A 17,739-nucleotide genomic window follows, 5' to 3' on the forward strand; every position below is an offset into this window, starting at 1 on the left:
AACTTAAAAGCTTCTGCACAGCTAAACTTAAAAGCTTCTGCACAGCAAAGGAAACCATGAACAAAATGAAAAGACAACCCACAGAATGGGAGAAAATATTTGCAAACAAAGCAACCGACAAGGGATTAATCTCCAAAATATACAAACGGCTCATGCAACTCTATGTCAAAAAAAACAACCCAATCAAAAAACGAGAAGACCTAAATAGACATTTCTCCAAAGAAGACATACAGATGGCCAAAAAGCACATGAAAAGATCACTCATGTGATCACTAATTGTCAGAGAAATGCAAATCAAAACTACAGTGACATTTCACACCAGTCAGAATGGCCATCATCAAAGTGTACGAACAATAAATGCTGAAGAGAGTGTGGAGGAAAGGAAATCCTCCTACACTGTGTTGGCGGGAATGTAAATTGGTACAACCACTATAGAAAACAGTATGGACATTCCTTACAAAACTAAAAATAGGACTACCATATGACCCAGCAATCCCACTCCTGGGCATATATCTGGAGAAAACCATAATTCAAAAAGATATGTGCACCCCAGTGTTCATTGCAGCACTATTTACAACAGCCAAGACATGGAAGCAACCTAAATGTTCATCAACAGAGGAATGGATAAAGAAGGTGTGGTACATATATACAATGGAATATTACTCAGCCATAAAAAAGAATGAACCTATGCCATTTGCAGCAACATGGATGGACCTAGAGATTTTCATACTAAGTGAAGTCAGAGAAAGACAAATATATGATATCACTCATGTGGAATCTAATTTTTAAAAATGATACAGATGAACTTATTTACAAAACAGAAACAGACTTACAGATATTGAAAACTTATGGTTACCAAAAGGGAAATGTGGGCAGAAGGGATAAATCAGGATCTTGGGATGAACATACACACACTACTACATGTAAGACAGATAACCAACAAGGACCTACTGTATAGCACAGGGTACTCTACTCCATATTATGTGATAACCTGTATGAGAAGAGAATCTGAAAAAAGAATGAATATATGTATATATAACTGCTGTACACCTGAAATTAACACAACATTGTAAATCAACTATATTCCAATAAAATTTTTAAAAAATACTTGATCCAGTGTCTTACATGTAAAATCAGAGTTTTGATTTGGATAATAGGGATACTAACTATTATTTATTAAGTTCCTAACTTTGGTCCAGTTACCATGCTAAATGCTTTATATACGTGTTTTCATTTAATCCTCTTCACAACCCTATAAGATTTGATATTGTCATCTTCATTCCCATTTTAAGGATGAAATCACAGAGGTTTAAGAGAGACTGAGTAACTTGCCCAGCAGCTGACTGGGCAGGGAACCCACAGCCTGAGCCTTCCCAACTGGACTGCACTGCCAAGTTCTCTGCAGGAGAACAGGGGAGTAAGAACAAAACTCATCTGCATAACTGAGGCTTAAATTCATTACTTTTCTGGAGCCTGTTTTTAAAATATTCTGGAAAACACCGTGGAATCTTCTTATTAGTTAGATGCAAGTCTGAAGTCCAGGTGAGGACCAGGAATTGTATTAGAACAGACGTGACACAATTTAGCAGCTCTCTATTGAGTATTTTAAAACTACAGATGTACCATACCAGGACTCCAAAGGTATGGTTCAAATCCTGGCTGTGTGGCTTCTAGTGAATCCCTTTCTCTCTCTGGGCCTCAATTTTGGTGTCTCTAAAACAGGGAGATTAAACTAGGTCAGGGGGTTCTAATTTGATTTTGACCACAGAGCTCTTTTATTCAAGCAAAATCTTACTTGGAATCTAACATATAAAACACACTAAAAGCTGAGTTTGTCAGGTTGTTTTTTTGAGGGGGGAAGGTCCCCCACAGGCCAGGTCCTTGCTCACCTCCTCAGCCCTGGAGGCCCCTCCCGGAGCCCTAGCACAGAGCACGCAGTTCCAAAAAGCACAGGTGGAAAACCACTGCCTGAATCACCTCTCAAGATGCTATGCTCCTCACCACCCAGACGTGCACAGCGTCTGTCACATAGTAGGCACTTCATAAATATTTGTGAGGAAACGAATGAAATATTACTTTGCCTTTTCGGAAATGTGGATACGTAGTTTTCATTTCCTCTGCTGATTGACCCAGGTAGTTAAAGTGCTAAGATGGATCCTGGGGGAAACCAAATGTTACATTTATGGAAAAGCTGCTTTTAGATACTAAAGTGGCTTCCAAGTTCAGCGTGGCCATAAGTTAAGGGTCTGTCAGCACTTCCATTATGAAAACCACTTTGTGGTTTCATAACTTAGCCGTAAAAGTTTGCTTCAGGCTATCCCTCGGCATACAAATTGAAAACCTTGCTTTAAGCCAAAATGTGGGAATTAGAATACAAACAATTTATTGGTTTCAGACGTAGTTTTGTACCCGTCTTAACCAAATAAGATTTATTATGTGGGCAATTAGAGGGAACTAAACCACTTGGTTCTTAAAGAATAAAAAAGGAGGAAAATAGCCAAACTATTTATATTTTAAAAGTTGTGCCTGGACATGATCAGTCATTCTTTTGGGTCCTATTTTTATCAATTACTTTGTCCCCTGCATTGATGAGACCTGGAGTCTATTTACACATTCTTTTTCCTTCTTTTTTTAAATAAACATTTTCTGTTAATGACATCAGAATGATAAAATAGCCTTGTTTTTACCAAAAAGCAAGCACCATAAATGAGAATAATGTCAAAAAAAAAAAAAGCTTAATCCTGCTTTTGGTAAATACTTTGAGAATGGCAAGTGGCTCACTTTAATGAACAAAAAAGACATCAGTAATGAATAAAATAGGGAAGGAGATGAGACATTGTTCCTCAATGTTAGAGCTGGTTAGAGCTGAGAAGTCACCTAGTCAACTGACTTAACAGATTGGGAAACAGAGGCCTCAGCAGAGAGAGACCAGCCTGAACACATCCTGCGACTACTAACCTCAAGGATGAGAACCAGATCTTCTACAGCCCAGTCTGGCGATCACCTCATCCCTGTTTCCCACCCATGTAACCATTCAAGGCCCGGAGCCTACATTTTTCTGACCTACTAATGTCTAACATGACACACACACAAATGCCCCTAGTCACATAAAAATACACCTTCCCACGCACAGCGTATGAGGCCCTTTGTGACTTTGGTTACCTCAGTCACAAGCTATGTACCATCAGTGGCCTTGTTATAAACTTGTTTTCTGTCCTGTTTGGGCCAAGCACAGTTTTGAGCACCTAGAGACAGTGGGTTGGTTACTGGGTCTCGCTGATCTGACTATGGAGAGACCCAGGTACTGGGCTTGTGAGCAGCTTAATAACACATGGCTCTGTCCTCTAGCTCAGAAATGCAACTGAACAAACCAGGTTATAGTTACTGTTTATCTGCTCATGACTGAAGCGGATCATGTATTTCTGAATCTGGTCCAATGCTTGACAACACTCTGTTACAGTACTGGGGAACAGACAGATCTTGTTCAAGGTTTAGAGCCTCCCTCCTCTGTTACTAAAGCACATCATTGAAAATGTCTGCCTGCATGTCTGACTTCTCTTGCAGACTGCACTCTGGGGCAGGAACCCAATCTCATTCCTCTCTCTATCATCACTGTCTGGCACAGGGAAGGTACTCAACAGATATTTGTTGAATGAGCAAATGAATGAATAAATGAAGGACCAGATGCATGCATTCGCTGATAGGGCCCATCTCTCTCTGAAGTGGCTTCCGCAGGTCTCTCCTTCTCCACCCCTTGTGCCCTGCACAATCTCCCCACTCTGCAGAAGCCAGTCAGACCCTCAGCAGCCACGACTTTTCTTTGCAGAAGTACTTTAGAGAGAGTGCAATTCTGGGAATAACAGCCCAGGAAAGTATTTTCTTAAGTCAAAGGGGAATTTGAGTTGGAAAACCAGGAAATTCTTAAATACCTGGGTAGAAGATCACAGCCCACTCCAACCTCTCTGGTTTCCACTTCAGTCTTGGGCTGGGTTTCTATTAAATAGTCCAACCTGCTTTGTAGTTCATTATTCTAGAGATGAGGAAAAAAGTACTTTCAGTAAAGCAATTACGTTCCCCCACAAATACGTATGATACAATTTATATGTATTATCTGGATTTCCCCCTAGACACAGACATCTATCACAATGTATTTATTAAGCGCCTCTTACACAGTAGGAATTGAAGAAATACATTGATTGAATCCTTACAGATAGAGTGCATAGACATACATATGTATCCAATTTTACCTAAATGGAAACAAAATATCCTACTCTATACCATTATTTGCTGCTTTTCCCCACTCAACAATTTGTTGTGACTCTTTCCATGTTTATTAGTTTTCTTTTTATGTTAACAAATTATTTTAACGGGTTCATAGCATTCCATTGTATGGATCTACATTATTTATTTAACTAGTCTCTTATTGATGGCATTTAGATGTTTATCACTTTTTCTGCAATTATAAATAAGGTACAGCTCATGTTTTAATACTCCCTCATTAAACTATAAAATGAGTAAGTCTATTAATTTACTGGGAAATACCTCTGTAACTTAATAATTAGTATTTCATAGGTGTGGAGAATTCAGAATCTCAAACATATAAAGTAGAACAAGTTCCTTGGGATTAAAATTAGCATTCTAAATAGTTTCTTTTCAGGCCAGAGCCAAACATTACATAGGTTGATGATTAGATGCTCAGGAATTGGAAATTTGCCCCGTGGGGAAATGAAGGACAAGGGAGCAAGAGTGTTGAGGGTTTTGAAATGAAAATAGATGAAGTGTTGGACTTCCCTCGTGGCACAGTGGTTAAGAATCTGCCTGCCAATGCAGGTGACACGGGTTCGAGCCCTGGTCCGGGAAGGTCCCACATGCCACAGAGCAGCTAAGCCCGTGCACCACAACTAGTGAGCCTGCGCTCTAGAGCCTGCATGTCACAACTGCTGAAGCCCACGCGCCTAGAGCCCGTGCTCCACAGCAAGAGAAGCCACCACAATGAGAAGCCCGCACACCACAACAGAGAGTAGCCCCCACTCGCCGCAACCAGAGAAAAGCCCGCATGCAGCAACAAAGACCCAATGCAACCAAAAATAAGTTAATTAATTAAATTTAAAAAGATAGATGAAGTGCTGGTGCTTAAAATCCAAAGGCCAAAAAGACACATGTAAAAAAATTCAGAGATTTTTGGATTTTTTTTAAGTTATTCTATATATTTTCTGTAATACTAGACTAAATTTTCATGAGCAGTGACCGTAACTATCTTTCTGGCTGTATTATCAGAGCATGTATGTAGCAGATGCAAGATAAATTTATTATTGAATAAATGTATATATGCTTTTAAAATGAGCATTTTATTTGCATAACTAGAAGCAAATTAAGCATTTGTCTTTTCTTTTTAAGTTGGAGCTGAAGCTAAGGCACTACTGTATTCCAAGACACTAGACAGCACATGAAAGTTGAGAAGTTCTTTGGAAACAGAAGCTCATTTGTTTTGAAAGAGCTCCTGCTCTAAATGTCTGATACCAAGGTGCAAAGCAGCAGCTCTGGTACAAACTCATGTTCTGCAGGATGTAAAGGTCTAGGAATCCCTTCCGATAAATGGGAAACAGTATAAAGGAAGAGAATGCATTCCAGGTTCCCTAGCAGCTAACAAGCCATGACAGATCTGTGGGCTCTGCATCTGTCACCTGGTGCTCAGTATGGGAGAATGGTGCTGGCTAACTGCCAGGGGTTCCTCACCATTTACACACACACACACAGACACACACACACAGCTTCACTGAAAATATTTGAACTCTTCCATTCATATGGAAAGAGAAAGGCAGAAGAGGCCTGCCTATTAACAAGCTTCAGCAATCCTACTGTTTTATCCTTTCTTAATGTAGACTTTAATCATGAGGATTTCTTAAAATGCTGGGCTGAGTTCCTATAGTTAGGGGGCATAAAAGACAAGGTTAGCAAGCGTGCCCCAACTGGTATACAGTGAATAGTGTACTGGTAGCCCCAATTCCTTTGTTCTATTCCAGAGGAACTCTATGTGTACGCATCAGCTATCCACTGAAGCACTGATACAAAAACTTATACGCTTAGAAATGTAATACTATCAGTTAAAAACAAAAAAACAATAAAACCCTGAGTATGTATCAGGTAGCATGTAAAATCAGGTAGGGGGAGGATATTGGCAGTTAAAGAAATAGGTCGTGATTTGCAGCCTTTGAGGAGCTCAGTCTTTTGCAGGTAGAGACACCTAAGCAGAAAATCACAGAACAAAGTCACAAGTCCCATGCCAGAGGGACCTAGAGAATATTATGGGGTGATTCAGAGGGGATGCCTAACTCAAAATGGGGAAAAGGACTGAATTGTCTGTGAAGATTTCCTGGAGTTATGCAAGGGGAAGAGAGTAAGGGAAACAAAAGGGTAAGTAATCCAGAATTACGGAAACATACCAGATTGAGAACAGGCACCTGACTGCAGTATACAGGAGGGCAGGAGTTGGTTATAAAGGACTATGTATGCCATTACCAAGACTCTACACACAATCCTATAAGACCAAGGTCAAGATTTTATTTCAAACACTTGGGCTCTGAGTGGAAATTATACTGGAAGGAAATAAAACTATAGGCAAGGAAGATCAATCAAGGAGGTCATTGCAATTTTCCAGGTAGAGTGAGAGCTGCACTTCAAGTATATAGGAGTAAGCTCATAATGAATAGATCCTCCTTCAAAGAACAGCTATCAACCTTGGACAAAAGATAACTGCTGAGGTCTTTAAAGACTCAACAAGGATGGGCAAGTTTTAGAGGGGAGGTAAAGCTTGGAGCAAATGACAAGCACTGAATGGGTTCTCTGTGATTCATTTGTTTTTGTTTGCAGCTTTGCCCAAGGGCAGTACAGTCATGGTGCTGGCAGCACAGACACAGTAAAAATTCAATAGAAAAATCATCTTTCTGGTAGAAGAAAACCAGTAGGAGTCTACAGGATAGAAGAATAACCATGGTTACCAAGAGTAAGGGGGAAGCCAAAAAGGAAGGGTCAGAGAAGACTGAAGTTCTGAATTCTGTATATAAACTCAGTTCGAGTCTCTGGCAGACCCCTGAATCACGTATGTGTGGGGCAAAGTAAAAGAAGTATGCAGCCAAGGCGTAAAGAACTGAACTGAGATCTAAGCCATCACCCACTACATTATGGCAGGGTGCAATTGAGTCTAACCAGACTCTTTACCTTTTAAAACAATCACAAGCCTATTTTCCTTTACATCACTGATGAAGGAGTAAAAAAAAAAAAACCAGAAAGAAATAGAAAATATAAATATAAAACAAATGGTAACTTTAGAACAGAAAAATACAATGCCTGAAATTTAAAAGTCACTAGATTGACTTAAGAAAAGAATGGATATCACAAAGGAAGGAGTCAGTAGTAAACTTGAGGACACAGAGACACATTAATAGAAATCAATCAAAATAAGATAAAGAAAATGTTGAAAATAATAAATGGAACTTCATGGAACTGTGGGACAATTTCTAAAAGCCTAACATAGAGATGCTGGAATCACAGAAGGAAAGAAGGGAGAAACTTGAGAAAAAAATATTCAAAGAAATAATGGCTAGGAAAAAAGAAAGAAAGAAAAGCACTTACATCTCCAGATACTTTTTGAGGGGGCGGGGGGAGAAAAGAAATAATGCCTGAAATTTTCCCATATTTGGTGAAAGACATAAGTATATAAATTCAAGAATCTCAGCAAACCCAGACAGAATAAATTCAAAGAGAAGCATACCTTGGCAAATCAGAGTCAAACTACTGAAAAACACAAAGAAAAACCTTGACAGCCATCCTGTTACATACAGGGGAACGATAATTTGAATTACCAAAAGTTGCTCATCAAAAACTACAAAAGCCAAAAGGGAGTGAGTACTAAAAGAAAGAAACTGTCAAACTAGAACTCTATATATTTTAGTAATGAAGGTGAACTAGAGGCCTTACTTTAAAATAAGAAAAACTAAGTGAATTTGTCCCCAGCTGGCCTGCTCTATACAAAATGCTAAATAAAAGTTCTTCGGGCTGAAGAGAGATACTAGAAAGAAACTCAGATTTTCAGAAACGAGTAAAGAACATCAGAAATAAATACTATATGAGTAAACATAAAAGATGATTATTTTCTGTTAATTTCTCTAAAATACCTATGACTGTTAAAAACTATAACAATGTACTGTGGGTTTATAGTATATATAAGATACAATACATGAGATAACTAACAGCAGGGGAAGGGGTAGATGGACCTTATCATTAAAAGACTTCTACATTTTTCATGAAATGGTACAATATTACCTCTAAGTGAACTGTGAACACATAATGAAGTATATTGTAATACCTAGAGCAATCACTAAAATATTAAAGACACAGAAAATGCCAATAGATAAATTAAAATGGAATTCTAAAAAATACTGGAATAACCCAAAAGAATGCAAGAGAGGGGAACAAGACCAAGAAAACAAACCAGAGGGACTAAATAGGAAACAAATGATAGGGACTTCCCTTGTGACACAGTGGTTAAGAATCCACCTGCCAATGCAGGGGACAGGGGTTCGAGCCCTGGTCCGGGAAGATCCCACATGCCGCAGAGCGACTAAGCCCGTGGGCCACAACTACTGAAGCTCGTGCGCCTAGAGCCCGTGCTCCGCAACAAGAGAAGCCATCGCACAGCAACAAAGACCCAACGCAGCCAAAAATAAAATAATAAAATGAAATAAAATAAAAAGTAATCAAATAATAATAATAAAATGGCAGACCTAAATAAATTGAGCCATATCAATAATAATTGTCAATGGACAGTATACTTCAATATAAGACAGAATATCAGAATATATAAAAAAAAACCAAGACCTAACTATGTATTGTCAATAGGAGATGTATTGAATATTTACCTTAAATAGAGAGACACAGATCAGTTAAAAATAAGTGGATGGAAAAAGATATACCATACAAACAGTAAACATAAGAGAGCAGAAAGGGTAATATTAATACCAGATGAAATAGACTTCAAGACAAAGAGTATGAACAAAGGTAGTGACCACCATTTCATAATAATGAGATCAATTCATCTCCAAAACACAACAATCAAAAATTATGTACCTAATAACAAAGCTTCAGAATATATGAAGTAAAAAAATAACAAAATTAAACAAAGAGACAGTCTAAAGCCATAGCAAGGGATTTTAATACCCCTCTCTCAGCAATAGAACAATTATACAAAACCCAGTAAAATCATAAATAAACATTATCAACGACCTAAATCTTATTATTTATAGAACACAAAAAAAGAGCAGAAGACTTTTTTCTTTTTTTTTTTTTTTTTTACAATATTCAACCAAGAGAAACCATATGCTGAGCCATAAAACAATTCTCAATAAATTTAACAGAATGAAAACCATACAAAGCATCATCTAGGACCACGGCAAATTAGAAATCAAAATCAATAAGATACTTAAGAACACCTCAAATATTTGGAAGTTAAACACACTTCTAAATAATCCGTAAGTCAAAGAAGAATCTCAAAGGAAATTAGAAAACATTTTGATATGCTGAATACAGCATATCAAAACTTGTAGGTTGCAGCTGAAGCAGAGCTCAGAAGGACAGTTAGAGCTTTAAAGGCTTATATTTAAAAAGAAAGGACTAAAATCAGTGACCTAAGGTCTACCTCAAGAAGCTAGAAAAAGAAGAGCAAAGTAATACCAAAATAATTAGAAGGCAGGGAATATAAATATCAGAGCAAAACTCAATAAAACAGAAAACAGATAATAGAGAATATCAACAAAGCCAAAAGCTATTTTAATTTTTTTAAAACAACAAATTGATAACACTCTAGCTAGACTGATCAAAGAAGGGGGAAAGGGGACAAATGATCAATATCAGAAATTAAGGAGACATTAAAAGGAAACAGTTGGATAGCTATGGTGAAAAAAAGAATATCAATCCTTACTTCACACAAAACACAAAAATTAACTCCAAATGGATCTTAGATCTAAATTGAAAAGAAAATGAAAAAGCAGGTCATGAAATGGGAGAAAATATTCACAGTACATATATCTGACAAAGAACTGGTATCCAGAATACATAAAGAACTCTTAGCAACTCAGTAAATAAGAAAAGTAAAAACTCAGTAAAACAATGGGCCAAAGATTTGAACAGACACTTCAAAAAAGAATATATATAAATGGCCAGTAAGCATTTAAAGCACGCTCAGCATTGCTAGTGACCATGGAAATGCAAATAAAAACCACAATGAGATACCACCACACACCCTCTAGAATGGCTACATTAAAAAGACTGACAGGGCTTCCCTGGTGGCGCAGTGGTTGAGAGTCCGCCTGCCAATGCAGGGGACGCGGGTTCGTGCCCCGGTCTGGGAAGATCCCACATGCCGCGGAGCAGCTGGGCCCGTGATCCATGGCCGCTGAGCCTGCGTGTCTGGAGCCTGTGCTCCGCAACGGGAGAGGCCACAGCAGTGAGAGGCCCGCGTACCGCCAAAAAAAAAAAAGTTAAACCTATATCTACCATACATCCCAGCCATTCCATTACTAGGAATTTACCCAACAGGAATAAACCATATGTCCACATAATGACTTGTAATGTTCACAGCAGCTTTATTCACAATCGCCCCAAACTGGAAACAACCCAAATGTGTATCAACAGGAGAACAGAGAAATAAACTGTGGAATCTTAATACAATAAAAAATATTCTGCCACAAAAAAGAATGCATATAACATGGATATATCTCAAATCCTTATGCTGAGTGAAAGAAGCTAGCTAGACACAAAAGAACACACAACTATATGATTCCATTTATACGAAATGCAAGCAAGTCCAAAAAAGATCCTTGGTTGCCTGGGGGTGAATGGAGAGAGGACTGCAAAAGGGAAACAGAGAGGTCTTTGGGGAATGATGGAAATGTTCTATACCTTGACTGCAGTGGTGGTTTCACAGGTATATACAACTGTCAAAATTCATTAAATTATATACTTTTTAAAATTTAGGTTTAATTGACATTATATTAGTTTCAGCTGTACAACGTAACGACTTGGTATCTGTACACACTGCAAAATGATCACCACAGTATGTCTAGTTCACATTTGTCACCGCACGCTTTAAAAAGATGCAGCTTTATTTACATGAATTAATACAAGGTTGACAAGACAGAAAAAAAGATGATGAGAGCCTGAATATGGGCACTAGGAGGAAATTAGAGAGGGACGACAGAAATACTTAAAAAAAGGACAGGCCTTGATACAGGAAAGCAAGGACACTCCACTCTGAGTCTTGCCGACTATGACTAAAGAGCAGCCTCAGCTGGCCGCCTGGCCTGTGCTGGGGAAGAGATTGCTTCCAGGACCGAGAATCAGGTTCCAGGGTTTTCCTTTCAAATACCACCACCTTGTGTTGAGCTGTGAAATACAGACCACCCGGGGGCTTGGGAGGCTGTGCGCCTTCCCGAAAAGAAGGACCTGGTATGGCACCTCTTGGCATTTTGGGGAAATTATGTCAAATGAATGGCAGCTGCCTCCTCCCCCAGCTCCCTCAGGCCCAGGGGAGGGAGCAGCCGGGGCTGTAACACATGCACTAAACAAGAATGCATGTCCAGGAAAACTCGTACATGGTGCCTGGTGCTGCCGCCCTAGCATTACACGGAAAATTCATAACTGACCCAGGAATGCACAGCAGACACACTGAGAGGTTTATGTGCAACACAACACACATTAAATGCAAGATGGACAAAACCAAGACTCCTCGAGCTGTAAGGTGAGAATTTTCAGCAGAGAAAAATGAAATGGAATCTGTTCAGATTTAGAAAGCTGATCAACCTTATGAAGATAGACACTCATAATTTTATTATAATAAAATTTTCTATATTGGAAATAGGGGATGGGATAGTTCTTCAAGAGATGAGTGAATAAAAAGTTATTTGGAAAAAAAATAGAATGCGCATATTTTCACATCAGACAGATTTTTGAATCAGTTGATGAAAACGTAGTCTGATGGGGCCAGGCTAGCACAAACTTCTAGGGATCTGATGGGGGTGGGAGTAGCAAAATAGAATGAGTTTTAGCATTGGTAAGTACAAATGATGATTTCAGGGACCAAAATCACCTACATTCTCTATTTAAAAGAAGGAGGAGGACGAGAAGGACAAAGAGGAAACATATATATCATTAACAATGAAAGGAGTTCCTGGGACCTAGCCATTGAAGAAACAGTAAAGACATGGCATTTACTGTGAGCCATGTACTTTTCTAATCACTTAGTGTTAACTAATTTAGTCTTCATAACAACTCTGTGGAGAGGACTCCCTTAGCAAACTAAGACACAGAGCAGTTAAGTAACTTGCTCCAGACCACATAACTAGTAAGTGACAGAGCCGACATTGGAACTCAGGCAGTCTAGCTCCAGAGTCTGCAGTTAGGCCCTTAACAGAGGGTAGCTACTTTATTAATAAGATGGGATATAGGAGGTTACCAGCTCTGTCCACCAAAACTTTTCAGAGATACCTGAAACACCACCACTGGCATCATTATGGTTTAAGGCAGGGGATGGAATGTCAAGGTATAAAAAGTCCTGGTTTTAGAATAGGTCAACATAATAGAAATTCTTCGTGGCCAACAGAACCGTGTATTGTAAAACAAAACAATTAGATAAATTTGGAAAATGTCAGTGCAACCTCATAATCGTAAAAAGAAACATTTTCCCCAGTTCCGTCAGTACTAAAATGGGCCTTAAACAACAAGGTTGTACTGTATAGCACAGGAAACTATTTTCAGTATTCTGTGATAAACCATAATGGAAAAGAATATGAAAAAGAATGTATATATATGTATAACTGAGTCACTTTGCTGTACAGCAGAAATTAACACAAAACTGTAATTCAGCTATACTTCAATAAAAAATAAATTAACAGAACAAATAAAATGGGCCTAACAGTAGGCACAGCACTTTAGCCTACTACCAACACTCATGCCCAGATAGCCTGCCGTACACCTCTCCACTAAAACAACCCAGGGCTCCTCGGAGACAAGCCAGTATCATATCTAGGGACAGGACAAAAATGAGGACAATCTGAAATGCCTGTTGTTGCCATACAGCAAGAATGACTCTATAAACATCAGGAACCCTGCTACACAGGTGAGGGAGGTAATGCAGAACTCTCCGCAGCTGAGCTGTGATACTCCCAATCCAAAAATGGGCAGAAGACCTAAATAGACTTTTCTCCAAAGAAGATATACAGACTGCCAACAAACACATGAAAGAATGCTCAACATCATTAATCATTAGAGAAATGCAAATCAAAACTACAGTGAGATATCATCTCACACCAGTCAGAATGGCCATCATCAAAAAATCTACAAACAGTAAATGCTGGAGAGGGTGTGGAGAAAAGGGAACACTCTTGCACTGCTGGTGGCAATGTGAATTGGTACAGCCACTATGGAGAACAGTATGGAAGTTCCTTAAAAAATTACAAATAGAACTACCATATGACCCAGCAATCCCACTACTGGGCATATACCCTGAGAAAACCATAATTCAAAAAGAGTCATGTACCAAAATGTTCATTGCAGCTCTAGTTACAATAGCCCGGAGATGGAAACAACCTAAGTGTCCATCATCGGATGAATGGATAAAGAAGATGTGGCACATATATACAATGGAATATTACTCAGCCATAAAAAGAAACGAAATTGAGCTATTTGTTATGAGGTGGATAGACCAGAGTCTGTCATACAGAGTGAAGTAAGTCAGAAAGAGAAAGACAAATACCGTATGCTAACATATATATGGAATTTAAGACAAAAAATGTCATGAAGAACCTAGGAGTAAGACAGGAATAAAGACACAGACCTACTAGAGAATGGACTTGAGGATATGGGGAGGGGGAAGGGTAAGCTGTGACAAAGCGACAGAGAGGCATGGACATATATACACTACCAAACGTAAGGTAGATAGCTAGTGGGAAGCAGCTGCATAGCACAGGGAGATCAGCTCGGTGCTTTGTGACCGCCTGGAGGGGTGGGATAGGGAGGGTGGGAGGGAGGGAGACGCAAGAGGGAAGAGATATGGGAACATATGTATATGTATAACTGATTCACTTTGTTATAAAGCAGAAACTAACACACCATTGTAAAGCAATTATACTCCAATAAAGATAAAAAAAAAACTAGGAGGAGAAGGAAAAAATTATTGTGGGAGCAAGGTGAGTCTGAGAAATGCCTTGTGTTCATGATGTCACCCAAAAGGAAAGTTAATATAAAGTGTAGAGAAAGATAGTTTTAATAGCGAACAAAGATGACAATATGTTACAACTTGTCATCAACTTTTAAAACTAGGAAGCATTAATATATAAGATGATGTCGTTTCTTTCATAGAGTGTTAATTACATGTTTGTTTATAAGATTTCTGTGTTGAGTAGTAAAGAATAACAAAAGGAACTTTAAGTCAGGTCGTCCCAGGATTTGAGGGCCCTTGGAAGGGCTGCTTGGCATTGGTGGTCATACAACAAGCAGGTGGAAAGAGGGGCAGACATTCACTGGCATCAGTGGTCACACACAGTTAGCAAGGAGTCAGTCAGCAGTGTGTTTGTAACATCATAAACTACTCACACAGCCTGAAGAGGAAAACCAAGTACCCAAACTCAACCTCATCTCCTAGGAGGTGAAATCTCTACCTAGTCTGACAAAGAACGGTAAAATATTAATAAGGAATGCATACTTTTTAATAGTGCTAAAGATAGGTCAATGCATCCCAATGATTAGGGGTCCTGAGTTTGAATCACCTTGAAGCTACCTAGTCCTATATTGTAAAGCAAGAATTGTGTCCGTCCAAGAATTGGCATCCTCTAGCCTTAGCTATTCGGAGAAGGTATTCCATGTCCTTTGAATCTAAAAGATCACTGCATTTGTCTGGAAACTGTCAAAATGATGTTAACTAAGGGAAATTGGCCTTCGGAAGATACTAAAAACCAAGAACACAAACAATGAAGAAATAAATTAAACCCAAGATACTTAATATTTTAGAATAAGTTAAAGTGTAAATGTATTATCAAATCTTGACATTTTGTCTACGTTTTATCTGCTGTTTAAGGTGGATGATCAAAAGGAATTAGTCATTCTAAATTTGTAGTAGAATTTAAATAGTTTAATCAACCAAATTTATAATCAATGTTTAAATGCTCAAGGAATGATGGTTTTCAAACCATTTTTGAATGGCTTATTGGATATACATAGCAGACACAGCCAGACACACCCATATGCTCTGGACACTCACCATTTCCTGGCATGCCACTTGTGACTCTTTCCCTGGGGCTTCCTCTGCCCCCTGGAGCCCAGTTGGCTCTGCCCAGAGCAGGCCAGAATTGCCACACACCCCCAGGAGCCGCGCTCACCAGCTACTGATGGGAGTTAATGGATAAATGCCCTAGCTTTCTGACCTTTTGGTAAGGGTAACTCAGAGGCCAGTGCACATCATCTTCCAGAGATGCCCAGGGCAAGGGAGCAGCAGCTTTCCACAGTGGTAACCTCTGTAAGGCACCCATTATTGGCCTTCGACCTTTCCCTGACTCATTTCTCCCCTCTCCCACTGGGGCTTCCTGGGATCACCTCCCAAATAAACTAGTGGACTCGTATCCACATCTCAGAGTCTGGGCAACCTAAACTAAGAGAAGAAAGGAATTTAATAAATTGAGATTAAACAAAGCACACGTATGTGTAAGGAAGGCTCTTCTCAATGCAGAGTACCCCTTGGACATTTCCTAATCTCCCAGGAGGCCTGAGTAGCACAGCCAGGGGAAGGGGAGAGGGGTGGGCACTGTCTTGGGTAACCTGCTGCCTCTCCTGTTGGCGTCTCTTTTCTCCCTCCTGGAACCAGACTCTCTTGGGACCCGTGACTTTCACCAGGACACTCACTCTCTCACTCTCACTGGGAAAGTATGATTCCTCCCACAGAGAGCTGTGATTTCAGAGGGCAATCTTAGAAACAGAAATGTCCATTCACAAAGCTGGAGGTGGACTCAGTGACTGCAGAGGGGAAAACAGTGGGACAAGACAAGTGTCCACTTACTCAGCTGTCAGGACACTGAGATTCCTGGGCTTTGAGTCTGCTGCCAGGTCCCCATGGGCCACGAGGGACTTCTGCTTACGACTTTTATAGGCAGCCCCACCACCACACAGAGTAAATAATGACACTGCTCCCCATCCCTACAAACATGGTGGTTAAGAGCTCAGGCTTACCCATTTCTAACAGTCACGTTGGGCAGATTCCTTAACATCCCTGAACCTCAGTTTCTCCAGCTACAAAATGGAGGAAACATAATCTAACTCATAGGGCATTGCTCTTAATAAAGAGAAAATGATGGGGTGCTTAGGCACATCAGGCACTTTGTATGCATTCTCATCGCACGAACACACACATAGGTACAGTTTTCATCCTCAATTTCTAATTCTAAGAAACTTACCTAGGGTCAGCCAGCTAATAAGCAGATCTAGCATTCAAATTTGGGCAAGTCTGATTCCACTCTTAACCTCTAGGTTATACAAAAGATATGCAAAGTAAAAGTGCCCAACACACACTAGGAGCTTAATTACTGTCATTACTTTCCTGTCTTCTTATTTTATTATTCTCTCCTGGGCTGTCTCTCACCCGGGAGGGACTACAAGTGGGGCATAGACAAGGAGAGATTCACGGAGGCTCAAAAGGAAGAGGCTCAATGCCAAGTTCTTAATAAATAGTCTTCAGAGAAAACAGAAGGCTTCCCCTTCTAGTAACACCTAAGCTTTTAAGATTCTTCCAACTTCATAATTTCCTTCCCTAGAACCTCCACAAAATCCCCAAAATGCCTTTCAAAAGACCAGAAAGTCAGGAATACTAAATATCTTAAAAGTTCCAGGTGAAATTAAGTCACCTGGAATGAGGAGTCCGTCTCTCAGCCTGGCTCTGGTATTAAGTTGTGTGACCTTGAGAAAAGCCACCTGCCTTCTCTGTGCCTTTTTTCTTTTTCTTTTTTTTTTGGTTAACATGGAGATAATAATCCTTGTCTTGCCTTGCTTAAAGTTGTTGAGAGGATCACTGAGAAATGTATGTGAAAATACTTGGCAAATTATAACATACAACACAGATGTGGGGAGTTATCAGTGTTCATCAACAGCTTATCAGACTTGCTAAGAAAATTCCTGAATAAGAAAAATGGGAGCCAAAAAGCAGAGGTGAGCAGCAAGGGGGAATGAGGAGAGTCAGATGGTAAAGAAAAACTAGCTGTCAGAACCTCATTTTCAGTGTTGGCAGTTAACCTTCAATCAATTTTATAAGGCCAGGAAATAGCCATATTTTTAATTAAGTGTCGGTGGTAGGCTCAGCAACATAAAATTTAATGATAGGGAAGACCCCAGCTTAAATAAACACAGCTTCTTACCTCTCCTTCTAAGAACGATATCTTTTCTAAAAGCTGCAATATTAAGAGCTGTTTCTGCTGCACCTTTTTCTTTAGTGATTCAATCTAGAAAGAAACAAATTGGAAATTGTTATCAAAAAATGCAGAATTTGTACAAGTTAATCAACTGGAAGAGAAGCCTTTGGTTTTCATTCAAATAGAAACTACACATTGGTTCTTTTGTGTTCCGTGGAACAGTATGAACATGAGGTGCTTCACGGAGGCAGAGCGGGGGGGTTCTGTGCCCAGGTATGCTTGGGACATCATACAT

The 17,739-nt window shown here is 39.4% G+C and overlaps 1 protein-coding gene and 1 long non-coding RNA gene across 6 annotated transcripts in view; one reads left to right on the forward strand and one right to left on the reverse strand.

Annotated features, from left to right (window-relative positions):
• The window catches only part of LOC307182121, a 75,427-nt gene that overhangs the window by 37,279 nt on the left and 20,409 nt on the right, over positions 1-17,739 (forward strand). The gene's annotated exons all lie outside the window — the stretch shown is intronic.
• MYZAP (myocardial zonula adherens protein) overlaps positions 1-17,739 on the reverse strand; it is a 117,563-nt gene that overhangs the window by 14,197 nt on the left and 85,627 nt on the right. For both annotated transcript variants that reach the window (XM_079913272.1, XM_079913271.1), the window contains 2 exons: positions 17,451-17,534; positions 3,930-4,030 (listed from right to left, as the gene is read on the reverse strand). In XM_079913272.1, the coding sequence (XP_079769398.1) occupies positions 3,930-4,030; positions 17,451-17,534 (185 nt within the window). The remainder of the gene's footprint in view (positions 1-3,929; positions 4,031-17,450; positions 17,535-17,739) is intronic.

This window comes from Stenella coeruleoalba (genome assembly GCF_951394435.1).
Source record: "Stenella coeruleoalba genome assembly, chromosome: 2".
NCBI lineage: Eukaryota > Metazoa > Chordata > Mammalia > Artiodactyla > Delphinidae > Stenella > Stenella coeruleoalba.